The 18,421-nt window shown below is 43.3% G+C and overlaps 2 protein-coding genes across 2 annotated transcripts in view; both read right to left on the bottom strand.

Moving 5' to 3' along the window:
* The window catches only part of tnk2a (tyrosine kinase, non-receptor, 2a), a 20,533-nt gene extending 16,313 nt beyond the window's left edge, over positions 1 to 4,220 (bottom strand). Inside the window, 5 exon segments of the mRNA XM_042298869.1 lie at positions 1 to 3; positions 179 to 257; positions 2,929 to 2,999; positions 3,411 to 3,570; positions 3,672 to 4,220. The exon segment at positions 1 to 3 is cut by the window's left edge and continues 140 nt beyond it. Coding sequence (XP_042154803.1) covers positions 1 to 3; positions 179 to 257; positions 2,929 to 2,999; positions 3,411 to 3,570; positions 3,672 to 3,782 — 424 coding nt within the window. The 5' untranslated portion in view covers positions 3,783 to 4,220.
* Positions 4,221 to 8,025: 3,805 nt separating this feature from the next.
* tfr1b (transferrin receptor 1b) lies at positions 8,026 to 18,172 on the bottom strand. Its single transcript, XM_042298870.1, has 18 exons — positions 18,005 to 18,172; positions 14,099 to 14,150; positions 13,794 to 13,998; positions 13,388 to 13,574; positions 13,132 to 13,269; positions 12,956 to 13,043; positions 12,664 to 12,789; positions 12,507 to 12,590; positions 12,230 to 12,369; positions 11,962 to 12,131; positions 11,650 to 11,769; positions 9,879 to 9,964; positions 9,651 to 9,714; positions 9,418 to 9,565; positions 9,241 to 9,331; positions 8,909 to 9,130; positions 8,684 to 8,833; positions 8,026 to 8,536 (listed from the first exon to the last, which is right to left on the bottom strand). Exons 2-18 carry the CDS (start codon positions 14,141 to 14,143, stop codon positions 8,324 to 8,326), a joined length of 2,277 nt encoding a protein of 758 aa, XP_042154804.1. The 5' UTR covers positions 14,144 to 14,150; positions 18,005 to 18,172; the 3' UTR covers positions 8,026 to 8,323.
* Between the last annotated feature and the right edge of the window lie 249 nt (positions 18,173 to 18,421).

Genomic DNA, 18,421 nt, shown 5'->3' with positions numbered 1-18,421 from the left:
ACCCTTCAAACACCAGAAATTATAAGAGTTAATATAATATAATTATGAGAGTTAGCATACTCCAATTATAACGCCGTACAACAATATTGTTTATACTGTGGTTCACAAATAAGCATGAGTAGGTCAGAATCTTATCAATTATAAAACTAACCTTGAGTAAGTAATACATCAAACACACCTGGAGTTTTCAAGTTGGGCAACGCCCCCCGGAGCTGCTGGGGGTCCAAGTCAGAGTCAGTTCGTTTCCCTGGAAACACCTGCTGGCCCAAACACAGAGACTACTGCTCAGAGTGACTATATATACATACATACAGTTGAAGTCTGAAGTTTACATACACCTTAGCCAAATACATTTTTTATTTATTTTTTATTTTACCCTTTTTTCTCCCCAATTTCGTGGTATCCAATTGTTAGTAGCTACTATCTTGTCTCATCGCTACAACTCCCGTACGGGCTCGGGAGAGACGAAGGTTGAATGTCATGCGTCCTCCGATACACAACCCAACCAAGCCGCACTACTTCTTAACACAGCGCGCATCCAACCCGGAAGCCAGCCGCACCAATGTGTCAGAGGAAACACAGTGCACCTGGCAACCTTGGTTAGCGCGCACTGCGCCCGGCCCGCCACAGGAGTCGCTGGTGCGTGATGAGACAAGGATATCCCCACCGGCCAAACCCTCCCTAACCTGGACGACGCTAGGCCAATTGTGCGTCGCCCCATGGACCTCCCAGTACAGCAGTACAGCGCCCTTAACCACTGCGCCACCCGGGAGGCCGCTGGCTGATTTATTTTGAAGGTAGGCCTTGAAATACATCCACAGGTACACCTCCAATTGACTCAAATAATGTCAATTAGTCTAACAGAAGCATAGAGGCACTGAGTTTGAAGGTAGGCCTTGAAATACATCCACAGGTACACCTCCAATTGACTCAAATAATGTCAATTAGTCTAACAGAAGCATAGAGGCACTGAGTTTGAAGGTAGGCCTTGAAATACATCCACAGGTACACCTCCAATTGACTCAAATAATGTCAATTAGTCTAACAGAAGCATAGAGGCACTGAGTTTGAAGGTAGGCCTTGAAATACATCCACAGGTACACCTCCAATTGACTCAAATAATGTCAATTAGTCTAACAGAAGCATAGAGACACTGAGTTTGAAGGTAGGCCTTGAAATACATCCACAGGTACACCTCCAATTGACTCAAATAATGTCAATTAGTCTAACAGAAGCATAGAGGCACTGAGTTTGAAGGTAGGCCTTGAAATACATCCACAGGTACACCTCCAATTGACTCAAATGATGTCAATTAGCCTATCAGAAGTTTCTAAAGACAAGTTTCTAGAGCCAGAAGTTTCTAAAGCCACATCATTTTCTGGAATTTTCAAGCTGTTTAAAGGCACAGTCATCTTAGTGTATGTAAACTTCTGACCAACTGGAATTGTGATACAGTGAATTATAAGTGAAATAATCTGTCTGTAAACAATTGTTGGAAAAATGACTTGTGTCATGCACAAAGTAGATGTCCTAACCAACTTGCCAAAACTATAGTTTGTTAACAAGAGATTTGTGGAGTGGTTGAAAAATGAGTTTTCATGACTCCAACCTAAGTGTATGTAAACTTCCTACTTCAACTGTATGTACGTACGTACATACATACATACAGTGGGGCAAAAAAGTATTTAGTCAGCCACCAATTGTGCAAGTTCTCCCACTTAAAAAGATGAGAGAGGCCTGTAATTTTCATCATAGGTACACTTCAACTATGACAGACAAAATGAGGGGAAAAAATCCAGAAAATCACTTTGTAGGATTTTTAATGAATTTATTTGCAAATTGTGGTGGAAAATAAGTATTTGGTCAATAACAAAAGTTTATCTCAATACTTTGTTATATACCCTTTGTTGGCAATGACAGAGGTCAAATGTTTTCTGTAAGTCTTCACAAGGTTTTCACACACTGTTGCTGGTATTTTGGCCCATTCCTCCATGCAGATCTCCTCTAGAGCAGTGATGTTTTGGGGCTGTTGCTGGGCAACACGGACTTTCAACTCCCTCCAAAGATTTTCTATGGGGTTGAGATCTGGAGACTGGCTAGGCCACTCCAGGACCTTGAAATGCTTCTTACGAAGCCACTCCTTCGTTGCCCAGGCGGTGTGTTTGGGATCATTGTCATGCTGAAAGACCCAGGCACGTTTCATCTTCAATGCCCTTGCTGATGGAAGGAGGTTTTCATGGCCCCATTCCTTCTTTCCTTTACACGGATCAGTCGTCCTGGTACCTTTGCAGAAAAACAGCCCCAAAGCATGATGTTTCCACCCACATGCTTCACAGTAGGTATGGTGTTCTTTGGATGCAACTCAGCATTCTTTGTCCTTCAAACACGACGAGTTGAGTTTTTACCAAAGAGTTATATTTTGGTTTCATCTGACCATATGACATTCTCCCAATCTTCTTCTGGATCATCCAAATGCTCTCTAGCAAACTTCAGACGGGCCTGGACATTATACTTGTATACTGATAATAAGTTCAAACGAGTGCCATTAATACAGGTAACAAGTGGAGGACAGAGGAGCCTCTTAAAGAAGAAGTTACAGGTCTGTGAGAGCCAGAAATCTTGCTTGTTTGTAGGTGACCAAATACTTATTTTCCACCATAATTTGCAAATAAATTCATTAAAAATCCTACAATGTGATTTTCTGGATTTTTTTCCCTCATTTTGTCTGTCATAGTTGAAGTGTACCTATGATGAAAATTACAGGCCTCTCTCATCTTTTTAAGTGGGAGAACTTGCACAATTGGTGGCTGACTAAATACTTTTTTGCCCCACTGTACGTACGTACATACATACATACATACATACATACATACATACATACATACATACATACAGCTAAGAGGGATTCAAACTCACTGTGTGCTGTACCTTGCTCATCCAGGACTTGCGTTTATAGAGAGCTCTCCTTCTCTTGACTGCCTCCCAAAGCCTCCTCTGTCCTGCAACACACAGAGAATACATTACACACCGTCAGCCTCCTCTGTCCTGCAACACACAGAGAATACATTACACACCGTCAGCCTCCTCTGTCCTGCAACACACAGAGAATACATTACAAACTGCCACCCCATCCCCTGGTTAAAGGACAGAGAACAGAACAGGGTGTAGAGGAGATGCGATAAGGCATATTATGACCTCGTTGTGACCATGTTATGACCTCATTGTGACCGTGCTATTACCTCGTTGTGACCGTGTTATGACCTCGTTGTGACTGTGTTATGACCTCATCGTGACCGTGCTATTACCTCGTTGTGACCGTGTTATGACCTCGTTGTAACTGTTATTACCATTTCTGGAGGAATAGACTTTGAACTTTCCTTGAATTTTAAAATAGGATATACTTTACATACCTGGGCGCCCCATGCCGATCTTCTCCAGGTCTTCATTCTTGACGTAGTCGAAGTGTGACAGCCGCGTCACGTTCAGCTCATCACGAATACGCAGGAAGTACTGCTGCAGCTGAACGTCTGTTAACAGATCTACCAACCACTCTGTCCCCTCCTCCGTCATCTACACACACACACACACACACACACACACACACACACACACAGTCAATAAACTAACAACTAAATCAACCAGTCTCTAACACAGTATATAAAATACTTTACCATCTCTTCTTCCCCTCTCTCCTTCATTAATCCCTCCTTCCTCTCTTCCTTCTTTTCCTCCTCCTCTTCTCTCTCGTAGGACAGACGCTGGTACATAGAGTTCTCTGCCATGGCTGCTGCTCACCCCACACTCGTCCTACAATCTCTCCCTCTCTCCCGGTCCTCTATGATTTTGTCCTGGCTTCAACCGTGTGTGTGTTTGTGTGTGTATTAGAGCAGTGTTAAGTCTAAGTTCCTCTCTGCGTCACTCTGCTCCAAGTCTGACCAGTGTTGATCGCCCCTCACACACACCAGGAGACTCCACTCTCATCCGTTTCTAACAGCCAAGCTAAGCTATCTATCTATATACTCTCCCTTTCTCCCTCTATACTGACTCACCCCTGCACAGCACACCTCGACACCTCCCTACGCTCTCTCCTCTCTACACCTCCCTACCCTCTCTCCTCCTCCCTACCCTCTCAACACCTCCTTACCCTCTATCTTTTCTACTCCTCCCTACTACTCTCCCTCTGACTCTTAACATCCTCTGTGTACTGTTGAATAAGACAACATTCCTGGAGAGAGAGAGGAGAGAGGAGAGATGCAGTTGATGCAGAGACCAGGTAACCATGACAACTCAGTGAGCTATTACCATCCTGAGTGATGGCAGCTGACAGGACCAGCGAGTGACAAGTGGATACTGTGCATATCAGAGGGTAAGAGGGAGACTGAGAAATTGAAGAAGATGGTGCCAATTATTCTCCCTTCTTGGACTCATTCAGCTCAACACCTGTGAGGTGTGAACACACACAACAAACCACAAGCACACCCACACTAAATGAGTGGAGAAATAGTGCTTACTCTCTGTCTCTGTCTTATTGAAGGCACTCTGAATATCGAAAGCTAAATATAGCCTGTATTCCTCTTATCAAACAGCACTGCAGTGCAGACTTCTGTTGCTATAGGGAAAATACAGTACGCTACCTTCTCTCTTGTTAAATACCATAAATGACACTGGGCTAAATAACAGAGATGCGCATCGAATCTAACATGTACACTTCGGCTTTTCAACTAATCGATTGAAATGTTAAACATAATTGGTCGCATCAGTAGACCATACAGACACTGATTAGCCTATTAAAGGTACCCTAATTAGTGACAAAGATCTGAATCAAGATAACGGTATAGTTCATGGCGGCGCTCAGAGAGAGATGGAGAAAGAGTATCCCTATGTTCTCAACATCGCCAAAACTCGCCTTAATCGGTTGTTTTCACCTTGGTAACAGAAGCACCCAGTTGATTCCTGTCGGTTCTCTCTTCTCTCCGTTAATTCCTGGTAGCGTGTTGCTGGGATTACTGGCGTTGCGTCACCGCGTCAGCGACGGTACGTTCCAGGCCAAACATTGCAGCGGCCAGCGCGCCGCACAAATGATCGATCGGGTAGATTAGCTGTTTTTTTTTAGCAACGCTAGTATTTACGCGTTGCTATGATTTACATACTAGTATTGCTAGGAATTAGTTTGAACATAAACGGAAGCCAGAAATTAAATATTTCATTTTACTCTGCTGATTGTCTGTAAGGTTGTTCCTTTTGCAGGGGGTAAATTGATTTTAAAAAATCTAACAGAATGTAAATTCAACTGCCTTTCCAAATGTGGGTCTGTTGTAGACCCACTTCCTCTCAGTTTACCTCGTCAAAAGAAAAGACCTGCATGTGCAAACAACAGACCCAGGTTTAGAAATGTTATGTTCCATTAGATGCTTTTCTTCTTCTCCCTACTGCATAAGGCCCAAGCCTACACACAATCGAGAGGCTAAATTGAAATATAATTGTATTTAACTACAGGCGGGCGATACATTTTTGTTGTTGTTGCCAATTCCCAGCAACACTAGTGTGTAAACACTAGCGTTGCTAAAAGCAGCTAGGCAATTCGTGATTTGATAGTTAGCTAACCACCACAATTAATTACCACACACACAGTCCAGTATTGCTAAGCCAAAAGGTTTATTGAAGCGCAACAGAAAATTAGAACTCAACAGTACAAAAACCTCTAAAAAGCACCCATACTCTGTCAGATGAACATGTATGAGTACAGACTAGCACTGACAAGTCTAACAGAAATGTTACTAGTTACCTGATTGACAGTGTGATCAATAATCAAAAGAACAAGAATATTTAGCGGACAGCTACAACAGGAGTTTCAGGGTCTGATAATTCACTGCATGGGAAAATACACAGGAATAGAATTGTATTGGCCTGAATGGGAATACCTGTTATAGGGATTGCATTTCTAAGGGAAAATACACAGGAATAGAATCGTATTTGCCTGAATGGGAATACCTGTTGTAGGGATTGCATTTCTAAGGGAAAATACAGTAACATGCCATAGGACGCACAGGAGGTTGGTGGGACTTTAATTGGGGAGGACGGGCTTGTGGTAATGGCTGAAACTGAATGGTATCAAACACATGGTTTCTATGGGTTTGATGCCATTCCAGTCGCTCCAGCCATCATTATGAGCCGGCCCCCCCTCAGCAACCTCCACCAGTAGGTAGGACTTATCCATTACAAGTAGTTCAGAGGGGAACAAGAGCAATAGCAGGTCACGCACAGAAAGGACACGCATACTAGACTGTGAACACAAAGAAAAATGTAGTTATAAAACTCTGGGAAACACTGTTCCCGATAAGTTACTCCACCCTTCAGTGAAATATGGGAGTCACTGCCCCCGATACATACAAACACACACTGGTAGGCAAAAACTACCATCAATGCTTGTCATTATGAAAGACACTGCTCCCGATAATGGTTCAGATCAGAAATATAAACTGCTCCAAAATAACTGGTTAACAGAAATGGCTCTTTTGCTGCCTGAATGATATTATTTCAGGATATACAACTCTATATAAACTATATAAAGCTTGTTTAATAAGTTCAGCTCAAGGAGATTTGAGCCCGTTTTCCTTGATGTTGCATCTGAAATGACACCCTATTCAGTTTACTACTTTGAACCAGTCTTTTAAGGCTTTCTAAAACAGGGTGAAATCTCAGATGTGGCCCAAGTAGCTAGCTCTGACATGTTTAAAACATGCCAAATTCAACACTCTGAATTTAAGTGCATGCATTTCAGCCAATCAAAATGAAATGTGACAGTCATGACAACCGCCGCTGTCGGGGACCCAACGTTTCTGAGGCGATACCCTGTTGCTGCGGGTTTCTGTTTCCATAGTAGCGTGGTAGCAGGAGGTGGTGTATTTCTGTTAACAGAGTTGTGTATACAGAGAAAGTCTGACCATCTGTAGCTGGACAGTTTTTCAGAATGTTTCATCCGTATTAAAGGGCTTCCGTGTCGGTCTCAATATTAAACGGCAAGGCAAACTGAATATTTAAACTGTCATGGGACCTTGGGTGGTCAGACTGTCTGTTTACGTGACTCTGTTGCTTCAGCAGATGCTGCCGTAGTAGGAGACAGTATAACCGTCATAAGTCTGGAAGGCACAGCTCCCGATAACTTTATCAAAAGCCAAACGAAGGCCTTACCCGTCACAAGTCTGGAAGGCACAGCTCCCGATAACTTTATCAAAAGCCAAACGAAGGCCTACCCGTCATAAGTCTGGAAGGCACAGCTCCCGATAACTTTATCAAAAGCCTGGAAAGTCTGGAAGGCAGCTCCCGATAACTTTATCAAAAGCCAAACGAAGGCCTACCCGTCATAAGTCTGGAAGGCACAGCTCCCGATAACTTTATCAAATTAAACGATAACTTTATCAAAAGCCAAACGAAGGCCTACCCGTCATAAGTCTGGAAGGCACAGCTCCCGATAACTTTATCAAAAGCCAAACGAAGGCCTACCCGTCATAAGTCTGGAAGGCACAGCTCCCGATAACTTTATCAAATTAAACGATAACTTTATCAAAAGCCAAACAAACGCCTACCCATCATAAGTCTGGAAGGCACAGCTCCCGATAACTTCTATAAAAAACGAAACGACATTTAAACATTTATAGTGAGCACTGGCACTGATAAATAAATAAATAAACTCTTAACCCAAATCAACGACATGAAACTGCCATAAATCTGGAAGGCACTGCTTCCGATAACTTCATAAATATAAACAATATCTTTATCAAACTGATAACATTTATAGTGATCTCTGCCACTGATAAATAAAATATAAATAGGCTCCAAGGGGTTAGAGGTCGTCTCTGTAGTAGTGAGCAAGGCTTTAGTTTGGGGGGTGGGGAGAAGAGGGATCAGACAGTGATGTCACCACTGTCAACATTCTTCAGGAAGTCTAGTGACTGGGTCTTCACTCATTACAACGGTCACAAAGCCGTAATTACAGGTAAACCCCAACTATTTCTATAATTTCTCTTCTTAACATCTGATGTTAAACCTAACCACACTGCTAACATTATGCCTAATCCTAACCTTAAAATTAAGACTAAAAAGCAAATGTTCTTTTCATGAATTTTTACAAGACAAATTACTTTGTGGCTGTGATAAATAGTGACAACCCAGTGACTGACACTGGAAGGACCAACTTGAAAACAGTACTTCCTGGTCACCGTTATGACATAATCACCCCTGACAAATCCCTCGTTATCTAATCATGGGTTTTAAAGTGAACAAGGATGAGGCTGAAGCCCCTGACACACACAGTTAGACCGCGTTAGATCTGGTTGTCGCTGTCCCAGACGTCTCCAGAGAGAGCGTTGGCACAGCCCTGTAGCGTCCAGGTGGCCAGGGCCAGCTGGGTCCGCAGTGCCTCCCTGTCCTCCCCCTCCAACATGGCTGCCATGGTGTGGGAACCATGGCCAAACAGCAGGTGGCGGAACGGAACCTCCTTGGGGGAGACAAACGGTGAGAGGAGGTTGTGTTCCACCTGGGCAGAGAGAGAGGAGAATCCAATGTTAGTTTATGAATCAAGACAGAACCACTAATTGACTTCTGTTCACTATAAAACGGGAGCCGTATGGCCTTGATCGGTTTAGATGACACGGTGTTGCGTGTGTGTATATGTGTATCTCACCCTCATGATGCGGTCGTTGATGTTGTGGCAGGCCAGTGTGTCAGTGAGGTCGGTGTTGAGTAGTTCGGTGTTGAGGTCAGTAGCAGCTCTACTGTAGGACCCTAAGGCCATGATGAGCCAACGAGCTGACAGACCCTCGGCAGAACCATCCTGTAACACAACATAATTAGGGCTGTGCTAAAAAACAACAACTACAATGTCAACAAAACAACCATGAAAACAAACCCGGGTGACTTGTTTGAGACGCTGGTTGATGTTGACCACCGATTGGCTGAGAACCTTCCTGTAGCGTAGCACATCGAGATACAGCACGTGATCGTGGACCAGTCGTAACGCCAGCTGACCTGCGACCAATCCCGCCCCAGTGGCTATGGAACCAAGGTGATGGGCGGTGGCGAAACCAAGGTATTCCTTGTTGTCAAAAGAGGTGCCGTAGTGAGGGTAGACCTACAACATAGACACACAATGTTAGATCTATCTAGGTTACCCACCCCTGTATTAGAGATGGTTATCGAACCATCTGTAAACACATCCAACCCTGACAGTGTGCCTCTCACCTCCTGAGAGACGAAGCGGAAGGAGAGAGAGGGGATTCCAGAGAAGGCCAGGAACGGATATGCAGAGTCTTCCATCTGCATGGGCTTAAACCTGATATCACACACACCACACATTAGACCTACTGTACACATGTTTGGTGTGATATATCATTGGAGTGATAGGTGAGGTGTACTCACACTGCCTTCTCAAAGTTGACTCCAGCCACATGATCATACAGAGACTTCCCAGACTCTCCAAAACCAATGGGATTCTTCACCTCCTTCATGGTTCTTTCCAGAAGGCTGTGGAGCAGGGGACTAGCAGATGCATTCACAGCATAATTTCCTGAGGATCACATCCACACACGTATATTAAAAAAATACTTTATGAAGTATTTTGGTGGTGTGTGTGTGTGTGTGTATACACTCACCCGTGACTACTCCGTCCAGGCTGATGTAGGTGACAACTCTTCTGTCCAGAGAGGAGAGGTATCCCTGGAGAGGAACACACACGGCATTAAATATCACACACTGCTACTTTAGAGGCTGGTCCAATCAGTGCCGTCCAGCGACATATTTTTCTCATCAAATGCCGTTAGCGGAAACACTACCTTATCCTGATGAACTTTCTACACATAGTGCGTTTGTGCAGTGCTCACCTCCAGCCACTCTGTAGCTCCAACACTGCCGTACTCTCCTGCACTCCAACTGGCAAACACCAGACTCCTCCTGGGACGGAAACCATCTACACACACAGATGTCAGAATGTGTGTGTGTGTTAAAATGCATCGGTGTGTGTGTGTGTTAAAATGCATCGGTGTGTGTGTGTGTGTGTGTTAAAATGCATCGGTGTGTGTGTGTGTGTGTGTGCATAAAATGCATCGGTGTGTGTGTGTGTGTAAAATGCATCGGTGTGTGTGTGTGTGTTAAAATGCATTGGTGTGTGTGTGTGTGTTAAAATGCATTGGTGCATTGGTGTGTGTGCATGTGTGTGTGTGTGTGTGTGTGTAAAATGCATCGTGTGTGTGTGTGTGTGTGTGTGTGTTAAAATGCATCGGTGTGTGTGTGTGTGTGTGTGTGTGTGTGTTTAAAATGCATTGGTGTGTGTGTGTGTGTGTTAAAATGCATTGGTGTGTGTGTGTGTGTGTGTTAAAATGCATTGGTGTGCATTGGTGTGTGTGTGTGTTTAAAATGCATTGGTGTGTGTGTGTGTGTGTGTGTTAAAATGCATTGTGTGTGTGTGTGTGTGTGTTAAAATGCATTGGTGTGTGTGTGTGTGTTAAAATGCATTGGTGTGTGTGTGTGTTAAAATGCATTGGTGTGTGTGTGTGTGTTAAAATGCATTGGTGTGTTAAAATGCATGTGTGTGTGTTAAAATGTGTGTGTTAAAATGCATTGTGTGTGTGCATGTGTGTGTGTGTGTGTGTGTGTTAAAATGCATTGGTGTGTGTGTGTGTGTTAAAATGCATTGGTGTGTGTGTGTGTGTTAAAATGCATTGGTGTGTGTGTGTGTGTGTTAAAATGCATTGGTGTGTGTGTGTGTGTTAAAAATGCATTGGTGTGTGTGTGTGTTAAAATGCATTGTGTGTGTGTGTGTGTTAAAATGCATGCATTGTGTGTGTGTGTGTGTGTGTGTGTGTTAAAATGCATCGGTGTGTGTGTGTGTGCATGTGTGTGTGTGTGTGTAAAATGCATCGGTGTGTGTGTGTGTGCATCGGTGTGTGTGTGTAAAATGCATCGGTGTGTGTGTGTGGTGTGTGTAAAATGCATTGGTGTGTGTGTGTGTTAAAATGCATTGGTGTGTGTGTGTGTGTTAAAATGCATTGGTGTGTGTGTGTTAAAATGCATTGGTGTGTGTGTGTGTGTTAAAATGCATTGGTGTGTGTGTGTGCATTGTTGTGTGTTAAAATGCATTGGTGTGTGTGTGTGTGTGTTAAAATGCATTGGTGTGTGTGTGTGTGCATTGGTGTGTGTGTGTGTGTTAAAATGCATTGGTGTGTGTGTGTGTGTGTGTGTTAAAATGCATTGGTGTGTGTGTGTGTTAAAATGCATTGGTGTGTGTGTGTGTGTTAAAATGCATTGGTGTGTGTGTGTGTGTTAAAATGCATTGGTGTGTGTGTGTGTTAAAATGCATTGGTGTGTGTGTGTGTGTAAAATGCATTGGTGTGTGTGTGTTGTGTGTGTGTGTTAAAATGCATTGGTGTGTGTGTGTTAAAATGCATTGGTGTGTGTGTGTGTTAAAATGCATTGGTGTGTGTGTGTGTGTTAAAATGCATTGGTGTGTGTAAAATGCATTGGTGTGTGTGTGTGTGTGTGTGTTAAAATGCATTGGTGTGTGTGTGTGTTAAAATGCATTGGTGTGTGTTAAAATGCATTGGTGTGTGTGTGTTAAAATGCATTGGTGTGTGTTAACATATGAATGTGTGTTACCTGTGTGCACCATCTCAGACACAGCTCTAGCCAGCTCCAGCAGCAGTGTGGTCCCGACAGTGGCTTTAGCGTAGCCTGGACCCCACGCATCCCTCTGAGCCCCCAGTACCACGTACCGGTCTACACACAAGAAAATTAACACAAAACCCTGTCACTAGTACACACACTGTGCATATAGATGAAACATTGCTCCGAAAACTATAGTGTTCATAGATAGACCACTCAAAAAGACTGTGTGCCTCAGTTGGAAAGAGCATCGTGTTAACCACGCCATGGTCCTAGGCTCGATTCCTGCTGGGGTCACACACGTACCTGGCTCAATGAAGCCCTTGATGACTCCAAAGACGTTGTGTATCTCGGTGTCCTGCAGCACGTTGTTCACCTCCACTGTGACATCCTCACTACTGGCCCCTCCCAGGGTGTACTTCACATTGTCCAGTTTTCCTTTAAAACTGGGAGGAGAATCAGGCCCACCTATACGTCTGGGGAGAGACAGACACACAGTTAGAGGAGAGAGTTAGAGGAGAGAGTGAGAGGAGCGAGAGAGTGAGAGAGCGAGAGAGAGAGAAAGAGGTCTTACTTTAGTATCTTGACAGCAGTCTGAGCAGTAATGCTTTGGGCCAGTACATTGGGCAGACCAGAGGACTGGGTGGGAGGGAACTGGGTGTGGTTGAAGGAGGGGAACCCTGGAGTATAGGGGTCTCCAGAACCTAGATGGACCTACAGAAAAACGTCACACAATCAGAGCTACGACATCAGAACTAAAGGGCTGCAGTTGAAGCAGCACCTCTGGATCAGGCTCAGTAATCATCAATAAGATTCACCCTGGAGTGGTGTGTGTGTGTGTGTGTACTCACATGCCCATATAGTTCAGTAGTTTCAGTCTTGTGTTCAGGGTAAATCAACACAGCAGATACCCCTAATGCAGCTACATTAGCCACCTGAAACACAAAACGCAGGTAAGAACACCAAAATCCACTGTTACATATTGTATCGCGCACACACACACCATACCTGCTGTGCCAGGCTGATCTGTCCTGAAGCTCTCAGTAGAATCACGGTGCCGTTCAGCTCAACCTTCAGAGTCTGTAGCAGTGCCAAGTCCTCCTGACTCCCATAGTTACCATACACTGCCTTGCCCTGCAGACACACAAAACAATTACCCCTTGTGAGATTCAGGCAACAACTGTGATTGCGAACATTAAGTGACAGAAATCATGTTACAACATGTCCCTTTAAAAGCGTTTAACCTTAGATTATATTGGGCCAAAATATCATCAGTCAATGTGGACATTGATTGGCTGACCTTCGCTTTTCCTGTGGCGCTATAGGCCAGATAGCCCTTAGGCTGGCACACCTCATCTTGGCCAATCAGTACACGGTTTGGCTTCTCACTGTGGGGAAAGGGGATTGGAGGGGAGACCGTTAGAAGCTAAGTGGAATTTTGCGTGTGCGAGACAGAGTATGTGTGTGTACGAGTACCTGTTGGGCATCTGTAGTTGGACATAGTGTGTGTCAGTCCAGGGCTCCATCTCCAGTCTCTTAAAGCTTTCCAACACATGATTTCCCAGAATGTTGTCTCCAGTGCTCCCTGCTGTGTGATCTGTCTGTTCAACATCACTGCACAGAGACAGAAAGAGACAGAGAAAGTCAGAGAGAGACAGAAACCGACAGAAAGAAAGACAGACAGACGAGACAGGACAGTTTAGTTAATTAGTCTTTTCAGGTGTGTGTCTACCTCAGTCTGCTGTTGAAGGCGTCAGGAGTCAGTCTCCGTGCCAGCAGGCTGGTGATGTTGGTCCAGGATAGAGAGTATTTTACTATAGCCTTAGCCACTGCCTTAGCCACGCCCTCTTTCTGTTCAGAATCACAAGAGATTGGCTCCTGGAGAGGAGAACGATGGCTCACATAGCCAATCAGATAACCTGAAACAGAGACGAGGCAGTGGTTGGTTAAAGAGAGAAGTTTTGTTTTGCTTCACCCAGTTCCCTGGGTGGGTGTAGATTTTACTTTAGGACCAATGGAATGGTCTAAAACACACAAATTCTGCCCACCCTGGGCACCGCGCAATGCAAGACGAATTCGCCCAGGGAGCGAGGGCGAGTGTGACAAAGACATAAGAGAGAGTGAAGAAGACTATGCACCGATGATGAAGATAAAGAGGATTCCAAGGGCCAGATAACACATGCGGTAGTTCCGCTTGGGGCGGGGCCTGTAGGAGGGCGAGCCCCCTGGTTGGCCTGCCTGCTCAGAGGGGGCGTGGTCATCTATGTCATCAGACAGCTTCACCTCCACGTGGCTCTCTCCGTCTGACTGCAGAGTAAAGGGGCTGTACCGCTCACTCTTAAACTACACACACAAAAGAAAGTGGGGGAGAGAAAATAGAGAAATTATGCGTTTGTTGGGGTCTGAGGCCAATATTGGGTGCGTGTACTTGAGAGATGCTCACCATTTTGGAAAGCGACGACCTCACTTGATTAACAGTTGCTGCCATGGTAAATCTTGAGGAAAGAGGCAATGAGAGGGAGGTAGAAGACAGAGGGTGAGAAGGGCACTGAAAGAAACAGGGAAGGTTAGTCTAAAGTCATTTTTGAGCCTATATCCTCATTCCGTTCCTCTCCCATCTCCCTGAAGTTTGCATTAGAGGTGTTCACGGGTCCAAAAAGAAAGTTGGAGCCGTTCCAATAAGGACCTGGGGCTTTCTCACCTGGACCCGATATGTATAAATAAAATCAAAATAAATATATATAAATATATATATATATATAAAAAGACCCAAACAGACCTGAGGACAGCTAGACAATTCCGAAGCTTCTAAAACTGTTTGAATGATGTCTGTGAGTATAACAGAACTCATATGGCAGGCAAAAATCTGAGAAGAAATCCAAACAGGAAGTGGGAAATCTGAGGTTGGTCGATTATCAACCCAGTCCCTATTGAATACACAGTGGGATATTGGTTATGTTGCACTTAAGCCTTCCACTAGATGTCAACCGTCTTTAGAAACTTGAACGAGTCTTCCACTGTGATGTGGGGCCGGATGGGAGCTGTTTGAGTCAGTGGTCTGGCAGAGAGCCAGGTCCTGGTCATGCGCATTTCACATGATAGCGACCTGTGTTCCATGGCTTTTCTACAGACAATGGAATTCTCCGGTTGGAACGTTATTGAAGATTTATGATAACAACATCCTAAAGATTGATTCTATACTAAGTTAGAAATGTTTTTAAGACCTGTAATATAACTTTTTGTCCGACGTTCGGCTGGACCTGCACGAGCGTTTGGATTTGTGTACTAAACGCGCTACAAAAGTAGCTACTTGGACATAAATAATGGACATTATCGAACAAAACAAACATTTAATTGTGGAACTAGGATTCCTGGGAGAGCATTCTGATGAAGATCGTCAAAGGTAAAGGAATATTTATAATGTTATTTCTGACTTCTGTTGACTCCAACATGGCGGATATTTTTTTTGCTTTTTCTGAGCACCGTCTCAGTTTATTGCATGGTTTGCTTTTTCCGTAAAGTTTTTTTGAAATCTGACACAGCGGTTGCATTAAGGAGAGGTATATGTATATTTCCATGTCTAACAATTGTATTTTCATCGACATCTATAATGAGTATTTCTGTAAAATGATGTGGCTCTCTGCAATACCACCGGATGTTTTTGGAACTAGTGAACGTAACGCGCCAATGTATACTGAGATTTTGTTTATATAAATATGAACTTTATCAAACAAAACATACATGTATTGTGTAACATGAAGTCCTATGAGTGTCATCTGATGAAGATCGTCAAAAGGTTAGTGATTAATTTTATCTCTATTTGTGCTTTTTGTGACTTGTCTTTGGCTGGAAAAATGGCTGTATTTTTCTGTGAGTTGGTGGTGACCTAACATAATAGTTTGTGGTGCTTTCGGCTGTAAAGCCTATTTGAAATCGGACACTGTGGTGGGATAAACAACAAGATAGTCTTTAAAACGGTATAAGATACATGTAATGTTTAAGGAATTTTAATTATGAGATTTCTGTTGTTTTGAATTTGGCGCCCTGCAATTTCACTGGCTGTTGTCATATCGACCCCGTTAATTAATGGGATTGCAGCCCTAAGAAGTTAAAGTAGCTAACGTTAGCTAGCTGGGCTAACTGAGGCTGCAGTGCCTGCACTTTCTGATCCCACAGTTACAAATAACTCCATTCTGAACATTAAGTAACCTGCCTGTTGGCTCTTAGGCTACAATGACTGTCCTTCTCCTTTTAATTCTGTAATTTTAACTCCATCGTCCGTTGATTAGATATCTCCTTACTTTTGCCACACATGGAACGAGGCTCTATGACGTCAATTTCCAATTTGATAATTCGTGATTGGCCAACAACAAGCTACCATGCTCCACTCTCGCGTAAAGCAAGAGCAATTGCATAAATTATTAAATTCATCTCTCTCTACTGCAGCATTCCCAGATCTGTAAAGGACAAGTCAGCTAAAATGACATATACCCTAGATCTATGACAATCATATCAGATGCAACCCAGAACCACAACATTCTTTAGAATTCTGGATCCAGAGCCACCCGAGTCCTGTATTGGGTCTGGGTATTCGAGTACAGGTGGATCCATGAAGAATTCTAGTCTGTACCTCTTCACCCCCTCTCATGGTTTAAAATCATTGGATTGGTGTAAGCAATAGGCAATACAGAATTTCCATCATTTAACACATTAGGGTGGAGGGAATGAATAAACCCTTCATGGAGAATAGGGCTGTACTGTAGACAAAACAGATCAGTCATTCACTGAACCAGTGATAAGCATCAGGTCCAGGAATATTTGTTGTGTAAATACAGAGTTTAGTTGTGTCAAGCAGCGCAGGTTGCTTCAGGCAGGAAGTTACAATCAAAGCCACAAACGGAGACAGAGATACTTCTGCTACCAACCAACATGAGGTGACGCAACACAAGAAATGATCACACACAGACAGCAGGCAGACCGTTTCTATCTCTTCCCCTCTCTCCCTAACCTTGCTAAGACTCAACACTAGACCTTGGCCTTCTCTCACACGGGAGACAAAACACACACACACAAATAACAAAACCTGAGAAACTGATAGTCACAGCATCAAAGTCCATACAGCACAAACAGATCTGGGGCAAGGCTAAGAAACTCACGGCATCAACTGAGAATTATTCATCTTTAATCTGCCTCTGAGTGGGGCATAGCCAAGTCAGAACCAGTTAACTAACTATACATACATTTCTCCCACCATTTCCTTGTGGTTGGCGAGAGAGAACACACACACCCATCAGAAACAGTTCTACACCCCAATACACACAACCATCAGAAACAGTTTTACACCCCAACAAACCCACCCACCATGAGTGTCACAAGTATAGCACACTTAAGACATTTTAGTCATTCTTATGCAAAGCAACTTACACGTTAAATACAAATTTTTTAAAGTATTTAAAAAAGTGCCTTGCTCAAGGGTACATCTACACATTTTTCACCTAGTCGGCTCTGGGATTAGAGGCTTCAGAGAACCAGGACCCCTATACCAAATATACAGACACGCTTTTTGGAATCACGAGGAGATAAGACACAGTAATCCCCATCTTCTTCATCATGTCCAGCTAAATCAGTTTATGTTAGGTAATAATAATTATACTGAGATGTCTCGCTCATGGCTACATTACGTATGATATTTCCTATGGTTGCCAACACTACACGTCAGCAGAGATAATTTATAGTATGGCTTTGACAGCCCTAACTATACCATCAAGGTCAGAGCTGGCACTTCCTGGTCGTCAATGACTGTGCACATAGAGGAAGCCATTGCTATAAAATTAATCTGCCAGATGTCCATATAATGATTTCTACAACTACAATTTAACAGTGCAGATTGAAATATTAGGAGTTAGCTAAAAGACGTACCTAGTTTGATTAGAAACTGAGACCATTTAAGACGTCTATGGCAAGGAAGTCGTATTGACTGGCAGGCCATGTTGCTTTTATGGCCAACTTACCCTGGCTAATAATAAGCATAGACATCTAGCTACATTATTATGTTCATGCATGTCATTATGACAACTTGAAATGGATTTATCGATAAAATGCTAGCTAGCTATAGTTAACTTTAACTAGCTAACGTTGCAGACAGACACAGTAGCTAACCTCGATGCAACCAATAGTTTTTACAGTACAGCACAATGTAAAAACCCTATTGGTTGCATCGAAGCTAATTTATAGCTAAGTCACATCAGCTATCTACAGCTTATCAGTAGATTAAAAACAATGCAATAAAAGTGACTGTTGAATAAAACTATATTTAGTTAGCTAGCTTGCTACACAGTCATATTCTCACCTCTCTCCGCCGATCCACGTGCTCTGCTCTCTTCACTCGAACTGGCAATCTTCACTGGATGAGTGCTTGGCGGTACTTCCGGTATGTCGTACAGTACCCCTGCCGCCAAAAAATTATGGAACGAAATGGATTTTGGCTGACATTGTGCAAATTCGATCAAACATTTGATGTCAATGGTTTTCTATTCCCAAAACTAAAATATGTTATGTAAAGAGTGGACTAAAGTTTGTAGACTTTACATTTTGCAAGTTAAAAAAAATCGCATTGTTCAGGAGTGCAAAGGTGAATTGAGTTATTACGCACATTTCAGTAGGCGTTCCCTAACGGAAATATGCAGATGAGCCCAGTTCTAAATGCTCTTTTAGTTATAAAGATCTTTGGTACCACCACAGATAGAACAATGAGGTTAGTTGAAAA

Source organism: Oncorhynchus tshawytscha, linkage group LG16, assembly GCF_018296145.1.
Source record: "Oncorhynchus tshawytscha isolate Ot180627B linkage group LG16, Otsh_v2.0, whole genome shotgun sequence".
NCBI classification, from domain to species: domain Eukaryota; kingdom Metazoa; phylum Chordata; class Actinopteri; order Salmoniformes; family Salmonidae; genus Oncorhynchus; species Oncorhynchus tshawytscha.
This window is presented reverse-complemented; position numbering and strand designations above follow the sequence as displayed.